A 27,972-nucleotide genomic window follows, 5' to 3' on the forward strand; every position below is an offset into this window, starting at 1 on the left:
TAAAGCAGTGGCACTGCATATTCCTCAAGACGACTTGATAGAAGTCAGAGAAATATTGTGTAACATATTAAAAACACTTAATTGCTAATACAAAAAAGTGATTTTTTAAAAACTCTTTGTGAAACAAGTTTATTTAAGTTATAAAGCAATTTTGAAAATACACTTTCCAAGATCATGAGGTTGGTCTTCTTTGCTGGATCCACACATTATGGTTAATATTAATGTGGGGTGGATGCATTTCTGAAAATCTGGACAGCCTTCCCATCTACAGGAGACTGATCATCCACTAGATCTGTTAGCATTAGTATTCAACCATCTGAACATGTTGCAGAACAATGATTTAATTTGAAAAGCAAATAGAGCCAGGTTCAATATTATCAAACAAAAAGAGATAAAAAGGGTTATTACCTAATATAGGCTTATGGTCAGGACCCTGGAGGATGTTTCCCTTCATTAACACATTTTAATTGGTCATAGCTACATCTCTGCACCAGCCCTCATTAAAGGGTCAGGGAGTCCACAAGATGTTTCATACATACACCATCCATGAAACAGCAGAGCTGATGACAGAATGTCCTGCATTCAGGACTGTGGTGGTCAAAACCTCTGCATTCTTTGCTCGGAGCAGAATCCTAGAGAGTCACCATGGCCGAGTCTTCCTCTTCTTGTGACAAAGCTCCAGTGAGAACGTACAACACGCTCTCTTCCTGGCTGCTCTCCTCAGCGCCATCGGTCGGCTCAGTCCTCTGCTCCTCCAGCAACACCCCCCTCAGTTCCACCTGCAACTCTGCAGGAGCTGCACCTGCAGATTCTTCCTCCAGCCCCTGCCCTTCACTGTGTCCACCATCCTCATCCTCCTCCCCTTGCCTGGTTTGTCTCTCCCTCATTAACTGCTCGGTGAGTTCGACGCTCTCGTAGCGAATCAACTGCAGCCGCATGAAGCCGTCTTCGTGCTCCTTGTACCTGAGAGAAAACCAGGTTTTCAGTGGTTCAATACTCCACACGTCTCAAAGTCAGTGCTACTAGACGGATCATTGCAAGACATACCTGAACCTGGGGTGTCCAGAGGGCCATTTGAATTGGTGCTTTTTGTGCAGATGGACTGTGAGGTTGTTGCCCCTGGTGAAGCACTGACCACACACATGGCACTTGTAGCGAGGTATAAAATTGCCCTGATTATGGAGGAGAAACATCACAGAAAAATCTATTAAATAAAAATTCCACAAAGGAAAGAGTGCAATTCAAAAATGTATATTCCCCCTTTCACCTCGTGCTCTTTTTTGTGATGAATCTTCATGGTGGTGGAGGTACGACAAGTGAAACCACAGGCGGGATCATCGCAGCGAAATGCCGGCTCGCTGCTGTGGCTATCCAGGTGTTTACGCAAATCGATCAGATTCTTACAGCTAAAAATCAAAAAAGAAGAAAACTTCAATGCAAGTGTGTGTCCACAAGCTAACGTCAATAAAAACGGCTGCTGTTTCAATGGATGTGAAACCTGTATTCGCAGTATTCACAGCTGTATGGCTTCTCGTTACTGTGGCGGAACTTGATATGGCTGCGTAGTGAGGAGGGTGATGGACAAGTCATGTCACAGAGCGGGCATTTGTAGTGGCTCACTGTACAGACAATGAAAAAGACAAATGCGAGTTGAGATTTGTTGTGATCATCAGTGGGGGGGGGGGGTTTACTTAAAGGTGGAGATCAATATAAAAATGCACGACACGGTTTGGAAAATGATTAATATAATAAACTGAGCACGCTTTTGAGAATATTTAGCTAAAGGTTGTAAAAATTGCAGTCTGGTGTTTAAGGGTGTGACTTCCTTTCCACAAGTTTTGAAGTCAGTCCACCTCCATACTGATTTAGTGCTGCTCATCTCATGCTTTGAATCAAGTAAACTACTACTTAATACTAAAATATTATTTGTTAATACTATTTGAGAACATCCTCACTCAAAGCAAAATATTTTTGGAAATACTTTTCATTCCTGGAGTGAGATGAGAAAAATGTACTGTGACAATGACTGACCATGGGTCCTCATGTGGTCTCTCAGCAGCCTTTCTGTTGCAAAACGTTTGGAACAATGAGAACACTGGAACCTCTGACCTACAACCCAAAAAGCAAGAATGTTAAATTATAAAACTAAATATGTTGCTAAAAATGTTATCCGTTATCCTGTCATGATTGACATTTCTTTTTACCTTCCATGGCGCTCTGTCGTATGATGTGGTCAAACAACTTGGTGTTGTTGGCGTACATCCCCCCACAGCCTGGACATGCCACTACCTTCTCCTGGGTGTGGCTGCGCAGATGCTCCCGCATCTTAGGACGACCCTTCGCAGTGGCTTCGCAGTCTGAGGAGAGACAAGTGCAGAACTTGTACTAAACAATCTCATATGCTTAGTATTAGATAGAATAGTCACTTATCCCTTTAAACCTTTTACACAATCAATTTACTATATAGGATTTACAGATTCATCAACATGTCTAAAATAAAATCTTAGGATGAACCATGTACCTTTCCATCCACAGCGTATTAGGAATTCACAGTCTCCTGTTGGTATATCTATGCACAGGCTATGCATCTCCACATGGCGGTAGAACCACTCAGGGTTTTCATATGGTGGTTGCTTGGATAGATATGGAAAAAAATATTAATCAATGCATAGGCAGAGAGACATTCAAGTTTAAAATCTACTTCACAGCTTTTGAAACGGAAGAAATCCTTCGATTCATCTCATGTCACTGGATCCTAATTACATCAAATAGAAATTACTTTCCACTAACATTATCTTAACAGATGTAAAAAATGTAAAAGATTCACACATGTAGACGGTGGTCAATTGTACCTCGCACTCCTCCCAGAGACAGACGAAATTGTCTGGGATTTCAGGGATGATGTTGCGGTTGTGGAAGCCGATGGAGCAGCTGCCGAGTTCTGGCTGAGCATTGAGCACCTGCTGACCCAACTGCTTCAGCTTGGTGTGGTAACAGTGAAAGAAGAGATGCCGCCGTAACTCCTCAGGACCCTCCAGTGAGCAGAAACCGCAGTCTCTCCAAAGACAGTTTTTTTCCCCTTGGCACAAAAAGCAGAGACCATGCATAAGGAATAGTAATCACCTCTCCTGGGGCATCATTGAACAGCGCAGAGCGTGCACTGGAAGGACATTACATTTTATTTTTATAGCCCCAAATAACAACATACAAGGCAGGTAGTCGGGTCGTGAGCTCACAGTATTATTGAGAAACACAACAGTTACCACAATCATCAACAATTTGGCAACTGTGTGTGTGTGTGTGCGGGGAGGGGGGGGGGGGGGGGGGGGGGGAATCCCTTTTAACAGTGAGAAACCTCTGACAGCACCAGACTTGGGACATGGGAATGCTTGATTAACACCAGCAAAGACTTGTTTTGTTGGTCTTTCTGCCTCAAGTGAAGTCTTCAGCTATTCAATAAGATACTTGACACAATGACACTAGAACTTCAGTCATTTCAATCTGTTGCAGAGCCATGTCAGTGCCCCACTACCTCCTGACTACCCTCCTCAATTAAATGTCCCTTTTACATTTAAATGGCAACATTTGTCTCCTCACCTTCTGCTTCTTCCTCGTCCTCCTCCGCCATGTTCCCAGCACTAAGGTGACCCTCCGCATGTTTGCAGAAGTTTTCCATCCGACTGAAGGACTCCTGACACGGGCCCCACTCACACTCAAATTTCAGGGCTTTCTTCTGGATCCGTGTGTTGGGAGGCATCTCTCTGATGAGTCAGGCCGAAGCTACAGACGCTGTTTCCGAGGTGTGAGCATCACCTGCTGAGCCCTGGCGGTTTTTCGCTAACAGCAGGTTTAAAAACACCGAGCAGCTGTGACACAAGCTAACACAAGCTAACAGGCTCTATCCTGGAGCTCTGCGACAAATGAAGTCACACAGGAAGTCAAATTCTACCTTGGATATCAGCCTCAACACAATAACCTTCTAAAAGCATTGACATGATGTAAACAACTGTTTGTTTTTACTACGCGGGCTGTGTGCAGTGCAGATAAAAGTCCTCCCGAAACAACGCTCAAGTGTTTAATAGTTCCCGGTGCGCTTATGTTTCGTTCTATGGTTCTGCCTCAAAATCCCCTTTAGATTTTTCCATAATCATTTCATTACAATGGAACAATTTGCACAGAATAGTACTTCATTTCGTCTGTTGTAATATACTTATATACTTTTTAATTTAAGTCATAAGTTACTGTATACTTTGACTCAACTATGGAACTAAACATGGCGGCCTCAGTAGGTAAAGAGAACCTGCTTCTGATGAAAAAATTAAGTATTTAAATATAAAAGATGAGACACACTAGTGAAAACATCACCAAGATTATTTTATATTCAATTCCAATAGATCCCTTTCACCTAAATCTTACACATGGAATCTTTAAGAGATCAAGAGTCACATTTATGAGATTTAAAAGTCAAAATTATGAGATAGTAAGTAATTATTTTGAGATTCTAAGTCTTTATTTTATATTTACTGAGTCATTATGTATAGAAATTTACAGAAATTACAAGTTACATGAACACTAAATCCAAACACGATGGCAGATTACTTTTTTCAGTTTTTATTTCTGAAGTTGAGCCTTCCATCCCGACAGTAAACCGATTCTCACAGGAAGTTACATTCCTAAACAAAATAGTCCAGTGCCAATTGACTTCACATTGGTGATGCTGAACCTTTTTTTCTGGGGGGGTATATGCATATCAGTCATAAAAAATACAGTTATGTACCAAATAAAACAAAAAAAAGGTAGAAATCAATAAATTCTAAATATTGAAGTAAGTACATCCTTCACCTTTCATATAGTTAGTAATTTACAAACCAGCGATAATAATCTCATTTATCCTTTCTATTGTTCCACTTTGTTTACCTGCCTCCACCTAATTCCATGCAACAGTCATCAGACTCCGACAGTCTTATCTTTTCTTCACATTCACCATTCTGTGTGCGTTTGTTCGGAGGTAAAAACCCAACAATCAAAAAGACGTCCAACTTTCCCACTGCACTGCCTTTGCTGCATGAGTTGATAGTCAAGCAAAACGAAGCGCGAATGGGTACATTTTCCCGATGCCATTTTTCTTCAACAGCACCTTCAAGCAATGAACTACTATGTTTAATATAAATTAAAATCTTCTCAGAGCAATTATAGCTCCATAAACGTCTAGTTTTTTTTTCAGTCATCAAATTTCAGGAGTCTGTCCTGAAGACCAAGACTCTTCCTCACAGGTTCCTTCTGTCCTCTAAAAAACCCAGTACACAAAATGTGCTTTCAGGGAGGACATTGAAGACAATTCTAGACATATGTTCATGCTTGTAATCAGTGAAACTCAGACGAGGATGATAAACAGTAGAGCTGTTGGTTGATGCCGTTTATGCTTTTATGTGAAAATGTTCTGGCAAAGGGAAACACAGCACTGATCCTTGCACCTTGAGTCCCTCCTGCAGGTCCGGTCTGAGGCAGAGTAAAAGCGAGGTACAATGGAACCTATTAAAAAGGCAGATGCCTCTTAAATAGTTCCAAAACAACTTTCTCAGACAGATTTCGCTCATGTTTCCAGCAGAGCGGTCTAGACGTCATAGAAGAGACGCACCAGATGATAACGGATCCCAAAAGCCGCTGCGCTGCCTATCACCTGAAGGAGAAACGAGATAGAGATGAGCACCTAGGGAAGCATTCATGTACGTCCAGTGTATTTGGACACAGCGGCTCTGGTATACCTGGATCGTGAGCATGATGACCGTGAGATTTCTCTCATGGATGGGGCCGAGCAATTTCAGAACCAGATTTATTAAAGTCATGTTGTTGCACTCAATAAAGTCATCATCTCCCTCCTCAGCTCTCTGCACCTCGAGCAGTTTCAATAACTCGGCCACCTGTTGAGGATCAAACATATTTCTGTTATTACCCAATAAAGCGAGTTGGAAGCCTGACACTGATCTGCATCACACACATGTTTACCCACCTACACCACTCATCACTACATGCACTTTGTTAATAGTTAACCTGGTGTCAGAGCTCTCATTCGCATTTTAGTGAATAAATTGTAAAAATTATTTAGTGAAACTAAATGTATTTGCTGTCTAACTATCAGGTTAATTGTTAAGGGTATTCACATTTAATCAGAGACTGGTCTGTGAGACTAATTAGTCAACCAGCAATATTGTTTTTGGTTTTACTGCATTTTATTTTCAGGTATTGAAGGTATAGTCTCACTTTTGCAATATTCACAAGTCTTTACTGAAAAAAAAAAGGATCAACAACAGTCTTGACAATTGAAGAATCATTTATGTAAATTATTAGAAAAAATGTCAATCATCTGATTGTACCAACTCCTCCACAATGAGGATTTTCCACTTTTACAGACCTGCAGGGAAATGTTTCAGCTCAATAAAACAGGGTTTACCTATTATCAGAACAAACAAGAAAAAGTATATAAGATTACACAAAAACGAGAGCTTTACCTTTAATATGAGTAGACCTAAACTAGAAAGATCCTTTCTTTTGAATTTAGAGTAACTCATGCCCAGCTTGCCTGTGTCTCGATTCAGTCTATTATTTGCAGGAACATTGGGAGAAAGACAAAAAAGGGTACAAATTAAAACAATTGGAGAATATAATCAGAATAAATTAATGAGAAAAACACCTCAGGCAGTGTGTTACCTGGGGAGCCGGTGTCTGGGACAGGGGATGATGTGGAAAAGCTGAGGCAAGGAGTAGACAAAGTTTAACACTTGAGGAATGAAGAACAGCAGCATTGTTTTGCTGAAGTGTCCCAATATGCCAACTACAGCAAAAGTCATTCCGGCAAAGTAGCAGAAAGTGTCTCCCACAAAGACAGATGAGGGGTACCTGTGGCAAAGTAGGTTGCAAGTTAGACATTTTTTTTACATTCAAGAACACCTATGTATCCCACTGCACTTTTAAATATAGAGCAGATACCTACAGTACCAGATGAAGAGGGGGGGGGGGCTTAACTTACCAGTTGTGGTAAAAAAGTGCAAGTGTGGTGAAGAAGAATGGTATCATGAAGTAGAGGGAGAAAACGTGGTCATCGCGGTAATCTCCTGAAAAATGACAAAACCAGAACCCAGACCAAGTGTTAGTAACTTAGTATGTTACAATGAATATCTGTGCATCAGGTGAGCTACGGAGCCAAAACATCCACATTTTCAAAACATAAATTATCCTATTCATTCTTAAATAGGTGATAAACTCTGTATCCGATGTGATAGGAGAGTGAGATCTGTAATGAGGAGGAGGAGGGACTAAGCAGCCACACACACCATTGAGCTCCAGCAGGTTGAAAACGATGATGGAGCCGGAGATGAACAGGGCTTGACCTGATTCGATGCCGTTGATGCCGGCCAGGATGTTGATGGCATTCGTGCAGAATACTGCGAGCATCCCCATGTAGACGTAGTAGAGAATACCTGCAGGGATCAGAATTCACATTGTTTGTTTAGATAACAGGTATAATGCGTTTCCTCAAAATGTGTGTGTTAATCAGCGTAATGCAGAGTGAAGCTGATGTTTCTATGTAGAAAACCAAAGACAGTGAAAAGCAGGTTTCTTTTCTTTCAAGATTCATGTGATTCATTTTAAAAGAGATGCCAGACAGAGAAAATGCAGGAGGAATAATAGATTCGGCATCTGGCCTGGGAACTAAAGCCTGAAGATGAAGATATTTGAGGGCTGATACCAATGTTAGGGGGTAAAACATTTCTGATTCTGATACATATATATATGCCTATGAGTTGGCAATGATTCCTGAGATGCCGTTATCATATTGTTATTTATATTTATGTTTATGCATTATGGCAACATCGGTGCATTAATGCTGATACTGGTATGTCTGTGAAAGGTACATATAATATCAGCAAACTGATAAATCAGTCAGAATCCACTGGGAGCATCTTCAGATCCTTCAGGGGGAGTTGGACAATTTGATCATAGGGTAAACGGACCTTGGTTACAAGAACAGTTCTGCAAACAACCGCACAACTCACCCAGATCCAAGTTCAGGCCGAGCAGGGATCTGAAGGGCTTGGGCACCACGATGACCGTGTTGCCAAAGTTGGTGAAATAGACCATGAGCAGCGGCAGCGAGGCAATGGTGGGCAGCAGGAGCTTGTGTCTCCAGCGCAGGTTGAGCACGTCGTCGGCAAAGCCCAGGAAGATCATGCAGCAGATGGCCAGCAGGGCACCAATCAGCTGCACAAACTGACCCAACACACAACACCAGAGGTCAGAGCTGCAGGGGCCACCACGTTCAACATGGGGGAAAAACACCACATCGGCCGACCCACCTCATCGTGAGGGAAGCCCATGCACTGGTCTCCCACAAAGCAGCTGAGGAAAGGCACTGGGATGAAGCAGAAGAGGATGATGAGGAAGACCGTCCCACTGATGACTCCTTGCGACTCTGGGCTGCAAACACACGTGACCAGGAAGAGAAACAATAGCGAGACTTATTGCTGGAAAAGAGCACAATGACTGCCAAAGCTGATATAGAGCCCAGAGTGAACGAAAAACCCATCAGAGGACGGACGGTCAAATGACTCACACTTCCTTTTTTGATGTTTTGTTCAGGTCTACTCCGAACAACCTGGCTTTGATGAAGTGGTCTTTAAAAGCAGGGATGAGTACCAATGTGGCCAAACAGCCGATGAAGGACATGATGCAGTTGATGACCAGCGGCACGACCGGGACCGGTGCCGTGTTTCCCGGCATATTGGCGAGTCAGCGTCCGACAGATCAAGTTTATGTTTCCAGCTAAATCTGACGTTTCCCCCCCACCTTCAGACGATCGATGCACGAGCTTCGGCTGGAGTCTTCACGGAGCTACAACATGTCACTGCGCCATGTTCAGAGCAAAACACACCTCTGTCAGGGGAAGATTAGTCCACAGGTCCCAGTAGAGATCCATAGCAAGTTTCATTACAGGCTGTTCATGGTGGTTTGTGTCCACACGCCTCCAAGTGACTGAACTCCACGTCTCTGTTAAGCTCTCCCCTGTGACGACACTTCCTGTTCAGCTCTTCAAAACAAAACTTCGGCAGAGTTTCATGGTTCTGGTTGGATGTATACAAGTGTTGTGTTTAGGATAAATCGTTGATGGTGGTTAATTAATACAGTTCTGTTGTTTTTTTATACATAACAAGGGAATTGCTGCCGTACAAAAACTCTTGCCCTCGTTTAACTCACACGTAAATTATCATTTACTTTTTTACTTCCGGTCAGTGTCGAGCCTGTGTTGACACGGAAGTGAACTGTCAGAACATTTTTTTTTAAGATAAATCAAAACACTCTTTCTTTTTTTATTACAAAAATAACAATTAGTACAAAACAAGTTGAACAAAACAAAACAAAAATAATATACCAATATTAGATTTGTGTGTCAACATTTGATTAACACAAATTGACTTAATATCATGCATTATATTAGTAAAACATCAACAAACGTATCAAGGTTTTTGGAACTGGGTTTAATGGATCCAGTTGATTTTGTGCTGGAGCAAAAATTCTGAAACAAATTGACAAAAACATAAGAAATATATGAAATAAAGCATGTTAAATCACCCAGTATCTAAAATCCAAAAATCCAAAAATAACTTTTAAGAAAGGCTGTCCAATTTATGTAGTAAAGTAGAAAATTCAATGGATTTCTCTGAAATGTGAATAAAAAAAAAGCATAGAATGACACAGACACACAAAATAATGTGTCCCTCTTCTTCCTGTGCTTAGTTTCTCATGGGAATGAGCGTGTAATCCAATCCCTAATATTAATACCAGGGCGGTGTGGCCTGGGATGTAGAGTGGTCATTTGATCACCACCCTTCCACATCTATATGTCGTAGTGTCCTTGGCAAGATATGGAACCCCTACATTTGGAAGAACTTCAACCACCTATTCATTGCAAAATATCTTAAATTATGTAAATTTAAAAAATACATAAATAAGAAAAAATTAATTAAATTAAATTAAATTGAAAAAATAAATTAAATAAATTAAAATGAAATAAAGTGAATCCTTTTTTATAAGTAACAAAATAAATAAATAACACAAAATAAATGAAAAATTTAATTTTCACTACTTTCTAATTTAGTAAATTTATAAGAAATACAACTTACCGGTTTCAAATATATTTACTATATTTCTGGTCTTGTAGTTGTGACATTATTTGGTCATTTTCTCTCTAACTTATATATGAAAACAGAATTAAATTAATATATATTATGCTATGTGACATAATATGGCAGGGATAATCAAAACATTTATGATTTTTAAGCAATATCATATCAGGTTTCTGATTGCCCTATGCAAAAAGGACCTATCAGACTTAAATGTCAAACTTATGATTGTTTAGATGTTTTTAGACATCTTTGGTGGTGTGCTTTTAGTTTGAAGGTGGAGTTTTTAACTTCCTTGTTGCTCTAGCGCTTTGTCAGCTGCAGCGCCCCCTTTAGGCCGCGCCTGTTAGCTGTCAGATGGTAGCTGTGCAGACGGAACAGCGGGCAGGAGGGCTCGAACAGCGGACATAGTGGAGCCTCTGTAGCCTCAGAGAGCAAAGGGGTCGTTTCAATATCGAAAGGGGACGCCGGAGTAACATCAGTACAAACATCGCTGAGAACAGTGATGATGGGACGCGTGTGTTTGTTCTTGGCACCGCTGCACATCGCAAGGAATCCAGTTTCACGTTGACGATGCCGTGCGTTCGATCCCCAGCAGCCCGCAGCCCGGAGCGTGTAAGTGACACGGTAGGTTTCCTGCTTCATCATCTGAGTTTCATCCATTAACCGGCTGCGCATCGTCCGCTCTACTAACGCATGGTTCAAAATATCCGAGATGTGTGTGTAACGTTTACGCATCTTTCAGTGCGTGGGTTTCTGCTTCACACGCGCATTATCCGTGTTTACCGTGACCCATAAGAAACAAATGAAAGTCAAGCAGCTGACGTGCATCATCCATGTGTGTTCAGTGTTATTCCTCAGTTATAACATGTCTATGCCGTTCGGATGAGGAGGGCTGAGTGTGTGTTTACTGCCTCTCACAGGCTGAAGGGAGCTGAGCTGCTCTGACTGACACCTCCTGATATTTCCACCCGGACCTGCTGACATGAGAGGGAGGCAGTGATGGAGCTGCAGGAGTTGGCCTGGCTGTGTGTGGTGGCTCTCTTTCTGGCCTCCTTGCTCATCGTGCTGACATGGCTGATCCAGTACTTGCAGAGCGCACTGCGGCTCTGGAGAGCGAGGAAGACCCCTGGGTCGGACAGGGGAGCACCGGCCCGGCAGCATCTCTGCTTCACGCTGCCCCACCACAGCCTGGGCGGGGGTGTGTGGGGCTTCCTAAGGAAGCTCCGCCCGGGCCGGGATGGAGGAGCCGCAGCTGAGGCCGGTGTCAAAGGATTGTTGACCTCCCTGTTCTCCTTCAAGTCCTTCAGGGAGCACTGGCAGAGGACCTGGGTCAAAGCTCTGAATGAGCAGGCCTGCAGGCATGGGGTGAGTTGGACCAGTTACGATCTTGTAGTGGTGAACAGGAGGAGTGGGGAGCTGCTGGTGGCAGTGTGTGGAAGAGAATGCCTTGGGTTACTACCACTAAGCAGGAGCATAAATAGTTAAAGCAAAGGCAGTTGGTGAGCCCATGTGTGGAAGTGTGTGTAGGCAGGGAGGTGGAGGTGTGAGAGCGTGAGTGTCTAAGAGGATGGGGGCCAGAGACTTGCGTAACAGCTCTGAATCAATGCAGATAAGAGCGGAGAGGCAGGACCAGTGAGCGTAGCTACGGTATGAACACCCACACCTCCTAAAAATAGTCTGATACCCATGGCTGCGTTTGATCACAGTGGGAAGAGGTGACAAAAGAATAGTTGACTCACCTTTGTCACAGCTCTTAACCTTCACCGGTAGTGTTAAAGCAATGCTACAACACCGATCCAGTGTGGTCAGTGTCAGACACGTCTTAAAGACTTAGCATATATTTTAAAGTTCTTTCTCCTTTTTAAAATTGTCACTGTGATGTGTTTGAATCATTGTCTGCCACCCAGCCAGAGGTTTAAATGAGCACTGCAGAGGAGATGGATCCTCGGCCCCCACATGTGAAAACGGTCTGTGTGTGTGTGGGCTGATGCTGAGTTAGACATGAGCTGGCCGGGAGTTTAAAGGCATCAATCCACATCAGTCGTTTCTGATTTCTAGGGGTCAGCTCGCCTTGGCAGATTGAAAGCGTCCCCTCAAATGTTCAAGTTAACACTTTGGCCCCGTGCTGTTAGGGACATACACCTAGGCCTGCCTTAGCAGAAGGTGTCTTGTGATTTAGAAGATTTCTAAAAACCTGTTGACGCCATGGTACACAACTGAAGATATGCTAACATGATGGTTGGCAACTTAACTAGTGCGAAAGACCGTCAAACATGCAAGGGATATTCAATGCAAACAATCATAGATATCAGTCAGTTAATGGGTTCTTATTTGGCCCACACCCCGCCCTACCACCAAGTTTCAATAAGATCTGTTGAGTAGTTTGTGCGTATCCTGCTAAAAGTCAGACAAATGACAAAATGAGTACATAACCAGAGAAACACTGAAAGACAAATTAGAAAGACCAGGGTAGTGCCCGTTCTAGACCTGCCGGTTTGTTTGGCCTGCGGTGATGCTGCTTACAGTTTTTAATCTTAAACTGTCAAATTAACCTGCGTTCAAAGTTTGGTGAAGCTTAGAGAACCCTGAGCTGGAGAATCCGTTGTAGTTGCCGTTGTCGTAAACGCAGCCATTGTTGTGCACACGCTGTTGTTGTGATCAGCAACATCACCTAAGTTGACGTTGAGTCCCAGCAGCGACTCACACAGTGCCGGGTTGCCTGTTTGTTCAAATTGTATTAATATTGAATGTATCACGTGCACGAAATCGCGCACTGCACTTCGTTGGGCCCTTAACAACACACATGATATAAGAGATATAAGACGCACAGACAGACAGAGATTTCTGGAATTAGTTGATAGATGTGTAACTTGCTCACCAATTTATGATCCCAGTTCACTCAATCAATCAGTAGTACTTATCAATCGACTTAAGCTTTGTGTAGCTCTTGGGGGCTTAACTGAATATGAAGAGGACAGTGGTGTCTATGAGGACACACAAAGGTCTGCTGTTTGTTCTCCAACATCATACAAGGAGCAAGCTGAGGCATCACAATTGAAAGCTGAGCAGCTTCCACGGCTCCATCTTTCAATTACTATTTCGCAGACTCCGGTTCCAAATCGGCACATGATGGCAGCAATCACACCCGGGATATTTTGGCTTCATTTCTAGAAAGTGGGAGGAGGTGAAGACACGTCATCCATCTCTGTATACAGTCTAGGGGCCTAATTAGTTGATCTATTGGGACCATTGTGGTTCTCAGCTATCAAAACAAAAACTGCACATCATTGGAGTTAACCTTCATAGAGAGAAATTAGACAGGGTTGTGTGTTTCCCAACATCATTCTCTGAAGGTTTAGTCTCTGGGCTTATATGACAGTATGACCTTGTCTTGTGAAGTGCTTTAAAAAGCCCAGGAGAATAACATAAAGGTAGTTTTAATGCTGTAGAAAACAGTCTTTTATAGCATAGCTGTCCATGTTGGTCTGTCTGAGTGTTAAGTTTGTGAATGTGAGCCAAAGCTTCCCGAGCTCACTCATCACAAAGAAATATCTGCTTGTCATCGTCTGTGTGCGCAGCAATCTGTTTTTCTAAATGTGTCTGGGGTGCATGCAAATCACTAATGTGCTTGTTAATGAAACTTTTCACATCACACTCTTGTCTTGCATGTCTTGAATAGATATACCTATAAAGAACTTAATCTAGGCACTAGCAAGGCCTAGTGAATGATGGCATTGCCCTTGAAGGTCACATGCTTGGTCCTTTCAACATCACATGCATTCAATGTGAAAGTAATTGTTGGCCCAGTAAGTTGTTGTTCACTTTCTATTCTGGTTTTTCACTTGCTCCCTCCAAACATGACTGGAAATACCTGCTGCTTTGTCGAGATATGGCAAAAAAAGAAAATGCCCGCAAGCGAGTCACTTTGCATACTTTGCTGCTTACGAAGCAACTGCCACCCGCCAGGCATGTTGCTGTGGCCACTTGGAAAACAGACACGACTAGAGCGATTGCCCAGACTATGCTCACACTCGCCTCTAAGTTGCATTTCATGATTATGTTTCTACATCGGACAAAACATGAGCTTCCCTGGAGGAGCGCGCCGCGATGAAGATACGGCTTCGGTGTCATCATGTGGGGATTAGCCCGCAAATCCTTTATAGCATTAACCTAAGTACTTTTCCGGCATTTAAGAGAGATGCTGACAGAGGTCTTTAAATAATTATGTTGGGAATTTAACCAAAGGAAAGGCAAGTTGAATGAGCCTGCATGGGCATCAAACGGGGTTCAGCAAACCCTTTGCCCGGCAGGCTCCATTGTTTTTGCACAGGCAACAGAGAAACACTATGAAACCCATCATGATAAAGACAACTATTAAACCTGGCAGTGTAACAGGAAATCAGATCCCAAATTCTGTGCAAAAACTGCAAATATTAATTTCTATCCTTCATTAACTTGATTGGTCAGTCAAAATAAAGTTAATTGGAAACTATTTCATCATCAGTTGGTATTTAGAATGATTTCCCGGCAAAAATGGCTAAACCGGCTTCATTCCAACTTCTCAAATCTTTATGCTGTCTTTCTTTATTTTGAATAATAGTGACAAACTAAATATCTTCTCAAGTTCTGAACTGTTCTCTGGACCAAACAAGTAATTTAGAAATGATAGTGGTTGTTTCCAGCTGTTTTATTTTCACACATTTTAATGACAAAACAACGGATGACAAGAAGGTTTTGTTTTCATCCCTGTCTAGTTGTTGGTTGGTTGGTATGTTTGTATTTTAAGCACGATTACACAAAAACAGCTGAACGGATTACCGTGAATTTCTGTGGAAGGATGTGGTATGGGTCAGGAAAGAACCCATTAAATTTTGGTGCGGATTAGAGGACGGATGTAGGATTTCTATTCCACTCATCTTAACATCGTGCGACATTGCATTTTCAAACATTTTCACTGTTTTCTCAGAGAATAACTCCTGGATGGTAATGACAACAAATAAGACACATTTAAGAAACTGATATCAATGATATCTGGTGCAGCTTGACTCCAATTCCTAGTTAAATAAGGAAAGATTGATTATTCGTGAAGATTTGAAAATATTTGTTGAAGATCTGATTGTATACCTAATAATAATAATGAAAATAATGAGCTTTATTTGTGCAGCACCTTAATAATAATGTTGCAAAATGCATCACAAAAGGCTATAACTAATAAACAATATAAAAGAGTAAATAATAAACTAAATAAGATTATATTACGAATACAAATATATAAATACGGGCAAAAGTCTTCTAAATTCAGGAGTTTGCTGTGACATATTACACGGATTATTTTCTCTTCTATCACATATGGTGATGGAAAGGAGCTAAGGTGTAAACTGGTAGTCTGCCCTATCACATGATGGTCTTTAGTTCTTTGTTGCTCATAAGATCAGATATCACTTTCATGACCTGGATTTTCCTCGTGAACAACAAATGTAATTGTGTCTCTGTCACCAGCGCATTTTACTGATTTAACAATCTGCCCTTAAAATAACAGTGAAATAATCCAGAGCAGGTTTTTCTTGGTGACACTTCCAATTGCTCTCCGCTGCCTCAGTAATGTGCTAACAATGCATCTGACGACACCTGATGTTAAGACCAACACTCCCACAGGCGCCCAGATGGGTTCAAGTGCCTTTTATAACCTACTCACGATGCATAAACACAAATATGCTCATGTCTGACAAGTGGCATGCTAGAATAAACATTGATTTCCTCGGAGATAGCATTCTCACTAGATTTACAAGTGTGCCCTCAAACACTTAAATTAATATTACAAATGTGAGTGTACATGTGTGATAAGATCTTAGCTGTATGAATATGAATAGATGTACAGAGTTAATCTGTGCAGCAGCACAACAGCACATCTGATTTCGTGGACTCCCACTGCACCTCTGGACAGTATCCCATGATGCAGCTTGTTCCATGACTCAGTTGTTTATGTCGAGAAAATGTCTGTCTGCTAAAGTATCACTGCAGGAGCCTCTCACAATAATCGTGCCTTGGCAGACTGAACTTGATATGGAGCTATTCGGATGCCTCTGGCTGGATTCAAGTGAAGGCTTGAAGGCCCCGGACTTGTTGACCTTGCCCATACCTTCGGATCATAAGAGCATCATCAGACTGTGTGTGCATCTGCAGCTGACACATGATGTCGAGCCACCGTCACTGGGCTCAGTGAGCGGGAGAAGGAGGCGTAATAGAGAATATGAGAGCGCCTGCAAGGAAGGAAGTTCCCTGTCCATTCAAGAACTGCATTTATAAAGAACCTGGTGATTAGCATGAGGCCACACATCATGTCTTCCCTCTCTGACTGACTGCGAGCGGCTGCTGGTAGATGATTAATGCTCCGTCATTATGCTCAAGTAGATTCCTTCCGAAAGGCCGGGGATTTTCAGCACCCAGCACTCATTTGCTATGATAGCACAGGAAACTCGTCTTTTTATCGCCCAGTCGCTGCTTTCACATTGCCAAGCTTTTAAACGGCAGCAGAACAAATTTACTGCATTATTAAATCTTCAAGGCTCCTCCTTTTACTCAGCACTTATGATTTACACATACATAATGCACTACATGGATACACACTACCTTAAATACAGTGTGAAGTAAAGGTAGATGATAAGGGCTTACAATGGGTGACTCTGCAGTTTTGTACCAACTTATTATGATGAACTGCATTTGATAGATTCACATTTAGCAGTTCCAGGTATTGGCTATAGCTCATGAAGAGTAGTACAGGATACTGTGCTATCAAATAAACTGACATTCACACGGACTTCAAAGTCTGTGTGCACGGGTTTATCGGTTTCAAATTATGCTAGCTAGTGTGAGGCTAATTCTACCAACAGCAGCATGCTAAAATTTTCAAAATGGCACTGCTAATATTCTGATGTATAGCATGTAATGATAACTATGTTTATGGTGTTAATGCTGACAGCATACTAATATAGTCACAATGGCACTGCTAATATTCTGACAACAAGTAATAACAACCATGTGTATTCTTCTTATTAATTATTATCTACCACAAAATGTAAACACTGCCGTCATCTGAACCTCAGATACACACAGGAGAGGAAGCTGAGGGTCAACTACAGCCACAGGGGGTGGGAGTGTATTTCTGGTTGACCCACATGCTTTCAGAGGCGATCAGCCAGTCAGACCCCAAGGCGGCGACGCTGACAAACCTGAAGTGACAACATGGATGTCCTCAGGAACGGTCTCTTTCCACAAATACCCTGCACATACACACTCAGTTAAAACAGCGATTGTTCACAAGGACAAATCTGCCTCTCCATGACAAAACCAGCTTGGAGCCATTACCAGTAGGATAAACAGCACCACAGTGCACCAGATGGCTACCTGTGAAGCCAATGATGTACAACTCCTTTTGCACTAATAGAAAAACAATCAAATTTTGACTTTTTGGATATTGCTTTACCCAAAATATTATTGGACATTCTTTTCAGGCCACACTTCACCTAAACCCCCAAAATATCAGCACCCCAATAGCGGAAACAACAGAATACTGAGAATATGACAACCCTCTCAGGCATGCTAGACTTTGACCGACATATCTTGGCAAGTATGTGCTGCTGCATATCCCTAAGTTGTCCGCTTCTTTTTTCATTGATTAGCTTTTTTGATACAAAAACTATAACTTGTTTTTGAATCGAGCAATTTTTACTACCTATGATGGTCTAGAAGTTAAGAACTACCATACTAGAAATTTACTTAGTATAGTGCATTGCCAAGCAAGGCCCAAAGTGAAAACAAATCAATCCTGGATCCGCCCTGATCCATGCCAAAATCTAATGGCTGCTCTCTTGTCTTATCCTTCTACCAAATTTGATGGACATTTGTTCTGTAGTTTTTGTGTAATCCTGCTAACAAAAAACACACAACCAAAACAAATAAACCAACATACAGGGTTGAAAACATAATCTCCTTGGGTTGGAGGTCATAATCTAACACTCTATAATCTAAGTCCTCAGTTTGATTCTGGGACCAGGGCCCATAAATGCATGCCCAGCTCCACTCTGTCTGCTCATATTTTCATGTATCGAAACTCCAACCTGTCTCATGAGCGTAAAACACCAAAAATAATCATCTAGAAAAATTCAAAACAATTTTCTTCTCATCACACAGATTTGTTGCTGAATGAATGGACATAAAAACAAATGTTGTTTTTACTCTATTAATGCCTATTTACAAATGCGGCAGTTGTGTTTAACTGCAAGTGATGACAACCCTGTGGTTAATGTGTTATTCTAAAGCCTTGCAATAGGAAATACATCACAGCATATTTGTTTGGCACTACAGTGGGTGTAATGAATGGTTGGGTGACTGAGTAGGTTTGGAGGCTCCAGCCAACAAGAGCGAAAACACAGCCGGTTGTATGGTGTAGTCATGTGACTGAAGTGTTGGTCCAGGGAATCTACGCAAGCTTGCGGCATCGCAGTTGGCTCAGCTTCCTGCCCTTTTGGCTGGAACACTGACAGACACACACACACACAAACATGGACACACACCATAAACTTTGTTACATCATCCTCTCACCTCTGCCTTGCCTTTTCCGTTGTGTTTGATAGAGCTTGGACTTGGACCTACTGAAACATATGCCCTGACAATAGGGGATTTGTTTTCTCTCACTTGTATCTCCTGAGTCAGTTAAAGCCATCCAGTGTAACGGATCCTCTGGCACTCTGGCACACACACACCCACACGCACGGTTGTACAGCTATCTTAGTGAGGACACTCATTGGCATTATGCATTCCGTAGCCCTTTACCCTAACCCTAACCTAAACCTGATTCTAAAAATAACCCTAAAACGAAGTCTTCACCCCCAAACAGTCCACCAAAGAGTGGTCCCCACTTTCCCAAAATGCCCCCTCAGTAGGCGTGGACTCACACGCACGCACGCACGCACGCACACACACACACGCACACGCACACACACGCACACACACGCACAAACACGCACAAACACAGTGTTTCCACAGTTCTGCTGTCTTGCTAGGGGTCCTGTAATGTGACTTAAGCATTGACTAACGCAAGTCCGAGCAGGCTGCAGTTTGATGAAAGGTGAATTACAATTTCTGGATTATCACAAAAACTCAGATTAACTTGCTTGTGACAACCCTTGGGCAAAACATATGTTGTAATGTGAGCCATGCATTGTGAGCTCAACAATGATTATGGCACCCAAAAATGAGGCTATATAAGGATTCATGGTATGTGATTGTGAATATACAATAAGTTTTTAATGCAAGTGATAACCAATTACTTTTTCTTTGACGGTTGATGCCAAACCTAATTAAAATTCATGAAATCCTCAGTTAATTTGCATTTGAATATACATTTTACAGCAGCTGTTTCATTTACTAATTGAATAAGATCTACAAGGACCATGACTAACTGCTAATCAGCATCATTAGTGGCTTCATCACTGCAGAAAAACTCTTTCATGTCATGTCCCCAAGTTCCTCTGCTCCATCCATTATGTAATATTCAGGACATTTGTTCTCTTCCTCTGTTTCTCCCAGAGTTCCATCCAGATCACGTTTGACAGCAGTCCACAGCTAACGGCTGCCTCTACAATAGATAGCGTGACCTGCACAGACCAGTCTACAGACAGAATGGTGAGTTCATGCATTTTCAATAAACCCAGGGATTAACATCTTTAGTCAGTCACCCAGTGAATTTTAATTGGAGCAATGGACGAGTAAAAAAAAAATCGGTGACCAAATTGTGCGAGATTAAGGTGAACCCGGATACATTTTAATCTTAGAGACGTTATGATGCAGCACTGTTAATAACAACCCTACCCCATTTCAGTAGCGTGCTTTGTTTCACAGGTTTTACACTGTAACTGTTGGGTGGACAGTGTGACATTTCCCGTGACTGTCACCCAGCAGTCACCTGCTGCCGTTTCCATGGACACCTATCAGATCACCATTGCACCTATGATGACAAAGGTACAAAAACACACCCACTGGAATTCTTCGTGACCTTTGCACGTTTGAGGGCAGGCCTCTGACACCACTAAAAAAGTCAGAGCAACATTTGCATCGTTATTCAAATGTGAAAATTTACACATATCACATTAAATCCTTTCGTGCCATCACAGTCATTGTTGTTTAACGACAGAACTTGAATAAGCTTTGTGTTACTCTAGTTATTGTGTGGCTGCAACAGTATTCAACAGAGCTAAGAACCTGTTTCCCATAAATCAGGTTGCTTCCAGTCTTGGTGAGGTTTGATTTTCTCTCTTATGTCACTAAAGAAGTGATCATTTTAGAAAAGATTTTCCATGTGCATTTCACTCCCTTTATCATACAGCACTGTCAGAAAATAAACCAATTTACCCAATATCCCTTCAGGGATCAATAAAGTATTTCTGATTCTGATAAAGCATCCACTAAATGTTATGTATCATCTACTGTTTTTCTGCTTAATGTGCCCAAACTGAAATATTGTAGTTATTGTAGAGTTTAATATGTTTTCCAACCTCGCTCCCCCCGTCTGTCTCCAACAGGTGGTGGTGTGTCTGGAGGAGGTGGAGGATGAGGGTCTGCTGATATCCTGGACTCTCAACAAGCAGCCGTCATTTTCTCTGAGCGTGTCCCCGCGCAAGCTGCAGAGACAAGTGAGAACATGTGCTATTAGAACCACTACCCTCTTTACATATTGGAAGGTTCCATATGTCCAATAATAAGGAAATACACATTATGCAAAGCTTTGTGAGGCCGTGCTAACGCTTTCAGTCAAAGTCTATTCATAAATCTCAGTCATCATGTAATTTTTTGCTTATGAGTCACTTACTCCCCTGTTAAACTCATCATGAGTCATGAAGGAAATGCCGTTCCTTAATGCTGTTACATAAATGTTCATGCCATTGTCTTTTTGCTTGAGATGGCAACAGAGTAAATAAAGAAAAAACTGCACTAGGTTTCATTACTGAAGACAGATCTGTAAATTGTTCCCAAGAGGAATTATTGGGAATTGCTGTGATTGGCCCAAGGGCGCAAGGCTTTTTGAAAAACTAACTCTTTAGATGAAAGCAGCAGCAGCAACATTTGATTTGTCCCTCATGGATATTATTACAAGTTAAAGTGACATCAGAGATAAAAAAGAGTGATCAGTCACTACTTTTTTCTTCTCAGGGGACAGAGGGTGGCGTGGACCTTAGCATGATTAAGGGACTGATAGAGGACACTCTGTTCAGCACTCAGCCAGCCATGGTCCTCAACCTCAAGACCTGTGCTTCCAGTCCTTCGGTGAGAAAAACGAATTGTTTTCTGACAATTGGATGCTGTACCACAAATCCTATATTTAAACTTATTAAGATTTGCACACATTTTCTGAACGCCCCCAGGCCACCATGGACCTCCTATCAGTGGGCTTGAACTCCCAGAGTGTCTTGGTGCGGCGACTGCAGCTCCGGCAGCTCCGAGCGACCTTAAGCAAAGGTCAGATATTTTCCATTGCAGTCAGATCATTCCGTCCGGCGTCACGCTGATTTTCAAAGACGACACACTGTGTTGCTGTGTGTCTGCAGGTCAGTGGTCAACATCAGAGGAGCTATGCTGTGTCCTGAGTTTGGATCCACCTTCCACAGAGAGGGCGACCTGCTTCCTGCCTGTGCCCGGCGACCCCAACACTCCACTGGATTGGAGTGAAGAAATGACTCTGTACGAAGGCATTTGTGACGTCAAAATGCTGTTAATGTTTCATTGTGTACAGTCATGCCAAAATGAAGCAGTTGTTTATTTTTGTCTTGTGAAGTTTAAGTTTAAATCTAACACAGCTGGTTTCTGTGTGTTAAAGGGAGCTCAGGCCAGACACCAAAGAGCTGAGAGTCAGACTTCTGGAGCGGAATGGCAAGAGGGAACGTAAGGCATTACTCAACATCAATTCTCTATTGGCTGGTCAGAAACCTGATCAGCAGGAACGTTTAGATTGGCTAAGCAAAAAATCACTATTCGCTTAAAATGCTCTGCTTGCAGGCTTATGGTAATGTTCTTTGTCAGCGTTTTAGGATGTATACAATTTCAGGAGATTCTCCTGTGCCGACTCGAGAGCTCCAGTTTATTTCAAAGGCTTTCATGCTGTTTCTACAAATATGTATTTTTGTTGGGTAGAATTCCTGCCGGGTCACGCCTCCATCGCCTTGGATCTCCGCTGCAAAGTTCTCAGTGGACAACACACGCTGTCAATAAGCCCCGGCTTCGGCTTGGCACCACACACTACTATCACCGCAGAAGTGAGTGGCAAGATATAAAAGATCTCAAGAAAATGATAGAAAACTGCTTCAAAGACATTTACACTCCATTCCATATCATTTAGCTGACGCTTTTATCCAAAGCGACTTACAATAGGGGCATTCCACCATGAGGGTACAAACCTAGAATAGCAAGAACCATATAATTAGCTACAAGTGCAATATATAAGTGCAAGGTTTTAAAGTGTACAGCTACATCTCAGTTTGTAATCGAACATCAACCAACCTTGAACGAGACAGAAGGAGAGGCAGCCCTGAAACTGTCAACTGTCATGCCTGAAATAGGTGTCAAGATCTCTTCTGGCCTTTTCCCAGCCAGTTTGATGCCTTCCTTCCGTCTTGCGGAGAGTTGCTTTTGTTTCAATGACTGTAAAATACCTGTAGTTCTCTAACCAAAGAGGGAAAAATAACCTACAGGAGACAAGATAACATCTCCTCTAGCAACCTGTTGTACCCACTCATAGGTCATCCAATACTGTCCCTGCAGATCCAAATGTCAGTTTAAATAATGCACCTACCTCGTAAATACAGTCCCCTCTTGTTTGATGAACTGCCCACCCACTCTCCACATTTTATTGGTGAAATGAAATATGTGAAAGCCCCATGAAATGTTGTAGAATCGAACTGTTTCTCAACTCCACCAGCTGCTGTATGTGGAAACAGAGGAGCCGCGCAGCACCCACAATGCTTTGCCACTTCGTTCCTCGCTCACCCCGACCAAGAAAGTTGACGTGGACCGAACCATCATGCCAGATGGAACCATCATCACCACGGTCACGACCGTTCAGTCTCGACTAAAAGTGGAACGCAGTCCAGGTTGGTTTACTGAGAGAAGTAATAATTCAGGGTAGATGCATGATAAGGGATCAAATATTGGGATCACATTATCGATGAAAAAAAATGTATACGCCTCTCAGGTGAATCCCCTCTGCGATCCCCTTCCAAAGTGGAGGTGACTGAGAAGAAACCCACCATCCTGTCTGATGGCGGCACCACCCCCAACCAGAGCAGTGAGTCGGACCGAAAGGCCAGACATGGTTTGACATAACAGATGCAAAGTAGGATAAGCAAGAAGCTGCAGTGTAACATGAGACGAGAGAATGGCACTTTTCAGTATGCATCATGAACTATGCAGGTTCTCCAGTTCAAAAACCTTCAACTCTAACATTAGGATTACACAGGGAAAATACATGCTTTTACATCACAAAGCACAAAAAGTCTAGACAAATTTTATTTACATGATCTCTTAGACACCAAAATACTAATGTTTTAGTTTAATACATCTCTTTTTGTATGTATTTCTAACAAACCATACATTTTCAAATCACGCTGCAAAAAAAGTATTAATGCGAAGGTGCATTTTTTAAAACAGCAAATTGCAGTTTTCTGGTATAGTGCTGATTTACATATTTACCTTTTTTGTTGCGTAGAAAGCAATCGGCTCTCAAATGGCCTGGATCCTGTGGCAGAGACGGCCATTCGCCAGCTGACGGAGTCTGCCTCCAAACTAGATCGGAAGACCCCGACAAAAAGGAGCACGCTGATCATCTCGGGCGTGTCAAAGGTCAGAGAATGGAAACTGTGTAAAAGGCAGTGGCTTGTGGAATTTATCTTGCCAGTGGTAAAACAAATGTGTGTTTATTTTAGTGCAATTATTTTGAAGGGAAAATGTATTTTGATGTGAAAATGTAATTTTCTGTATTTTTTCACTTATCAGTAGGATGCAAGTTACCTGCAAAGCTACATTTCTTAATTAGAATAATATTTCGACTTGGTTTTGTTTTAACCAAACTTCACTTGTAGTACAGGAATCATTCACCAACATAACATAATTATGAGGATTCTAAAATACAGAGACATGGAACCAGACAAATTGAGTTTGATCTAAATTTAGTCCACAGTCGCAGCCCCCTGTAGGACCACATTAGAGGAGCATCAGGCCTCTGACCTCATTATTTCCCTGAAATCCTGCAGTAGTATATCACGTGTAAGAGGCTACACTTGAAACCTGACATTTGCAGGTGTCGAGATGTTCAAGGTGTACAAATGTTGGTGATCAAGTGTGTATTTTTAAAACAAGGGTAATCAGATAAAGTGTTTTGAGCAGCATTTTTAGGTTAAGTGTCTAATAAGAAATTACAAACTTAACTTATTCCTCTCCTCTGTCCTGTCTAACCCCTTCATCTTCTGAGATAAGATTTTTGAAAGGATGTAAATTGATTCAGTATCTAACACCCGTCAGGTTCCACTCTCAGAGGACGACTGTGCATTATCAAGTGGCTACGCTGCAGCCATGGATGCCGCCATGCATGGGAACCACTTCGGGGCGGGGCATCACCAGGACCCAGGTGAAACTACACCCTCCGACGTGTCGGAGCGTCCGTCTGTGGACGATGTGGAATCAGATACTGGTTCCGCTGGTGCCATGGAAACCCGCAGCCTCAGAGACCACAAAGGTAAGACTTGCAGTTTTGTCTGTGGAATAAAATCATCTGAGGTTGTGATTTTATTTCTACTGAAGCTGATAAGCAATGCCTTACAATAATGGTAAACTTTCAGTTATATTTGCAGAATTTTAGCATATTGCCCCTTCTCTGGTTATTGTAAAACATACTAAAACTGTTATTTTATTAAACAGGTCAATATATTTCAAATGCATCAGATTTACATTCAGAACTTCAATTGAGCATCATTAGCCACTTTTATACAGATCTCTTGTATTTAAGGAGAACCCCACATTTTGCCCCTTTTGCTTGTTTTCACTGAATCGAACAAGTCTGCATCATGCTGCTCCAGGATGGGACTTTAGCATGTCTGCTTGTTATCAGTGTATCGCCCTGTCCCATCATGCACGTCCCTTCCTTTTCACAAGCATAAATCTGGCTCTGTGAATTCCTCTGCTGCCACATAAAGGCTGAAGAACATTGCCCCCATTATGCAACATCCCAAATTTGAACAGGCTGTTTAAAAAGGGAACATCTGACTCTAAAGTTACACTGCCGCCCTCTAGAGGCCATGTTGATACATACTCCAAAACAAACAAGAGTGGTGTTGAATGGCTAAGTGATTAATTCAATTTGTAGTTACTGGTTCCTCATTGGCTGTTGCTGTTCATCAAGGTCACAGTGTCCCTTCTGTCTGTCTGCTTCCTGCAGTGGGCTTTCTGCAGAGCGGGACAAAGATGTTGTTCCGCAGGAGACATCGACAGAAGGAATCCTGCCTCAGCCAATCCCATGAAGACATCTCAAACATTGGCAATAACTTTGCTGCTGACGCAACCCTCTCCCGTAAAAAGTCCGGAAGTTTCTCTCGGCGTATCATCAAGCGCTTCTCTTTCCGCTCATCAGGCAAATCAAAAGACAAAGGCTCTGCCACCAACGGAGGAGCGAGCCCGCTGGATAACTGATCATCAATGGCCTCATCCTAACTCAACAGGATTGTTTTAAAGCCTCTGTCGGATCTGTCAGAACTAAACCTCGAGTCCAGACTATGTCAGGTTGAAAGCCCCCGGAGGGTTATCACCTGTAAATGTTGAAAGGAGGATTCCTCTGGGAGGGCCTTCCTCTGTAGTCAACCTATCGCACCTTCAGAACAGAAGTCCTGTTTAATCACATCGCTGAGGTTTAAATGTGATTATTTATTTATTTAAAGGAGAAATCCGCTGCTGAGTGAAGTGAGCAAAATAACTACAATGAAATGCTGTGTGCCCAGAGTGTTTGATTGTGACCAAGCTTTTAAACTAAAAGGCCAGTATAACATTAGTGGTTGCACTCGTTCCTGGGTTGTATAAAATGTCATTTATTTATTATGTGGTCCGCATCAAACAAGTGCTATTCATTCCATTCTCCAAGAAAATGACTCATCATATATGAATTATCCTGTAAATTAGAGACGTTGCCGTGTTTTTCCATGCACATGTAATTTTATCACCTAGTTTTAAGTGAGTTAACAAGAATGTGTCTTAAATTAGCTGTAATGTCCATTCATGATTGTTTATAAATTGGTTTTAGGATGTGGTTAAATGTTGTATCTTACATAAGAAGCAGAAAAGATCTTATATTTATTGTGCTTTATATTTTATAAAAAGGTACTTTCTGTGGAATTTCATTTGAAGTGAAGCTCAGAAATGCATTTTAGTTTGCTTTGGAAACTTCTCTCCACTACTCTCTCCACAAGACAGTATTCTGTCAGGAAGAAAAACAGGATCAAGTCCTGCTCACTTTGTATCTAGTGTTGACTCTCACAAGTGAAATGTGCAGTTAAGCGCATTGTAAACTTGATGCTCCATGTTGACCTTTTACTTCTGCAATAACTATCATTACAGTGGAACAAGTTTGAATACGGTATATTATGTGACATTTGCACCTGTGATCGGCTCCTAATTATAATCTAAACCTTACAAAACTTATCGTGTCTGTAAGATTTAGGATTGTTATCATATTGTGTTTCTTTTTAAACAGATTTGAATCTCACATGAGCGACCGCAGGGAAGTACTTTGAGACATTTTGCATCGCAAGAAACAAGATTGTCAGAGTTAATGACAAGGTAACGGGTATATTGGACCACTCAGGGCGAGAAATACATTGCTATAACAACAAGAGATATAATGAAATATACTGCATCCTCATGAGGCAAACAGAAATTAAAAATACATTTTTGGACATTTGTGATTAGTCAGAAAAAAAGAGAAATACTTCAATCATCTGCATCAATTCAGCGATCAAATTAAATAATTAAATTTTCATGTTTATTTGTATCAATAAAAGAATAGCTGCTAAAAGGGATCGAGAAAACGTGGAGCCAAACGCTGTCAAAGGGATTCTACTGATCATATACCATGTGCTTCACAAAAATAAAACCAATTCAAAATGCTGAATAAACGAACAAAGCCACTTCGTTGACTCAAGGCACACTACATGATATGTGGCTGGAATGTGAACAGGAAGTTGCTGGACATTTTAAAATGTTTTTATTTTCTGTTGTAATATTTGAAATGTTTAATTTATTGCAAATAAATTATTTTTGAAGCTCAATCGATATGTGAACCTGCGTTGACTTGTGACTCTTTTTTATTTTTGGAGTTATGGATTTTCAGCTTCATTGGAATGTACATTTTCAACATTTGTTAATCTCATATACAGACACACCACTTTTAGATATTATTTTATACTTTCAACACTCAAGTTAAACGCGCCTAAAACTTTGAAGCTGGAGGGAAGACGTTGGATTGGTCTTCCGTCTCAGCCGCTGTTTCATGACCCTATCACAAAACGCAGGAAGAAAAACGACCGCCTTTCTTTTGTAAAACCCACCATGATTGGCTTCACGTAAGAACAGTCGAGCCAATACTCACCCACTTCCTGTTCCATTTGACCTTTGACAGCCAATCACACACAGCTAATTCCATCCTCAGTACCTATCGCGTTGTAGGGCGGGACAAACAGAAGGGTTTATATCCTGGTTG

At 41.8% G+C, this 27,972-nt stretch overlaps 3 protein-coding genes across 4 annotated transcripts; 1 reads left to right on the forward strand and 2 right to left on the reverse strand.

The window, feature by feature from the left end:
* Window positions 1-113: 113 nt before the first annotated feature.
* hinfp (histone H4 transcription factor) lies at window positions 114-4,048 on the reverse strand. The gene is made up of 9 exons (XM_053441250.1): window positions 3,598-4,048; window positions 2,853-3,079; window positions 2,522-2,633; window positions 2,205-2,357; window positions 2,032-2,109; window positions 1,499-1,619; window positions 1,268-1,406; window positions 1,048-1,172; window positions 114-963 (listed from the first exon to the last, which is right to left on the reverse strand). The coding sequence occupies exons 1-9, from the start codon at window positions 3,755-3,757 to the stop codon at window positions 633-635; spliced, it is 1,446 nt and encodes a 481-aa protein (XP_053297225.1). The 5' UTR covers window positions 3,758-4,048; the 3' UTR covers window positions 114-632.
* Window positions 4,049-4,595: 547 nt separating this feature from the next.
* dpagt1 (dolichyl-phosphate (UDP-N-acetylglucosamine) N-acetylglucosaminephosphotransferase 1 (GlcNAc-1-P transferase)) lies at window positions 4,596-9,084 on the reverse strand. The gene is made up of 9 exons (XM_053441052.1): window positions 8,612-9,084; window positions 8,355-8,475; window positions 8,055-8,268; window positions 7,332-7,478; window positions 7,028-7,112; window positions 6,709-6,897; window positions 6,510-6,597; window positions 5,766-5,921; window positions 4,596-5,680 (listed from the first exon to the last, which is right to left on the reverse strand). Exons 1-9 carry the CDS (start codon window positions 8,776-8,778, stop codon window positions 5,615-5,617), a joined length of 1,233 nt encoding a protein of 410 aa, XP_053297027.1. The 5' UTR covers window positions 8,779-9,084; the 3' UTR covers window positions 4,596-5,614.
* A 1,440-nt stretch (window positions 9,085-10,524) lies between these two features.
* On the forward strand, window positions 10,525-27,541 carry c2cd2l (c2cd2 like). Of its 2 annotated transcripts, none has more exons than XM_053442319.1 (15): window positions 10,525-10,805; window positions 11,102-11,546; window positions 19,770-19,865; window positions 20,082-20,201; window positions 20,762-20,872; window positions 21,390-21,503; window positions 21,602-21,695; window positions 21,785-21,917; window positions 22,054-22,118; window positions 22,368-22,489; window positions 23,152-23,323; window positions 23,425-23,517; window positions 23,938-24,071; window positions 24,750-24,963; window positions 25,663-27,541. In XM_053442319.1, the coding sequence occupies exons 2-15, from the start codon at window positions 11,181-11,183 to the stop codon at window positions 25,911-25,913; spliced, it is 2,085 nt and encodes a 694-aa protein (XP_053298294.1). In that variant the 5' UTR covers window positions 10,525-10,805; window positions 11,102-11,180; the 3' UTR covers window positions 25,914-27,541. The 2 variants fall into 2 exon arrangements, with proteins under 2 accessions (XP_053298294.1, XP_053298295.1); XM_053442320.1 differs by having other exon boundaries at window positions 10,525-10,793.
* Window positions 27,542-27,972: the final 431 nt, after the last annotated feature.

Source organism: Pleuronectes platessa, chromosome 15, assembly GCF_947347685.1.
Source record: "Pleuronectes platessa chromosome 15, fPlePla1.1, whole genome shotgun sequence".
NCBI classification, from domain to species: Eukaryota; Metazoa; Chordata; class Actinopteri; order Pleuronectiformes; family Pleuronectidae; genus Pleuronectes; species Pleuronectes platessa.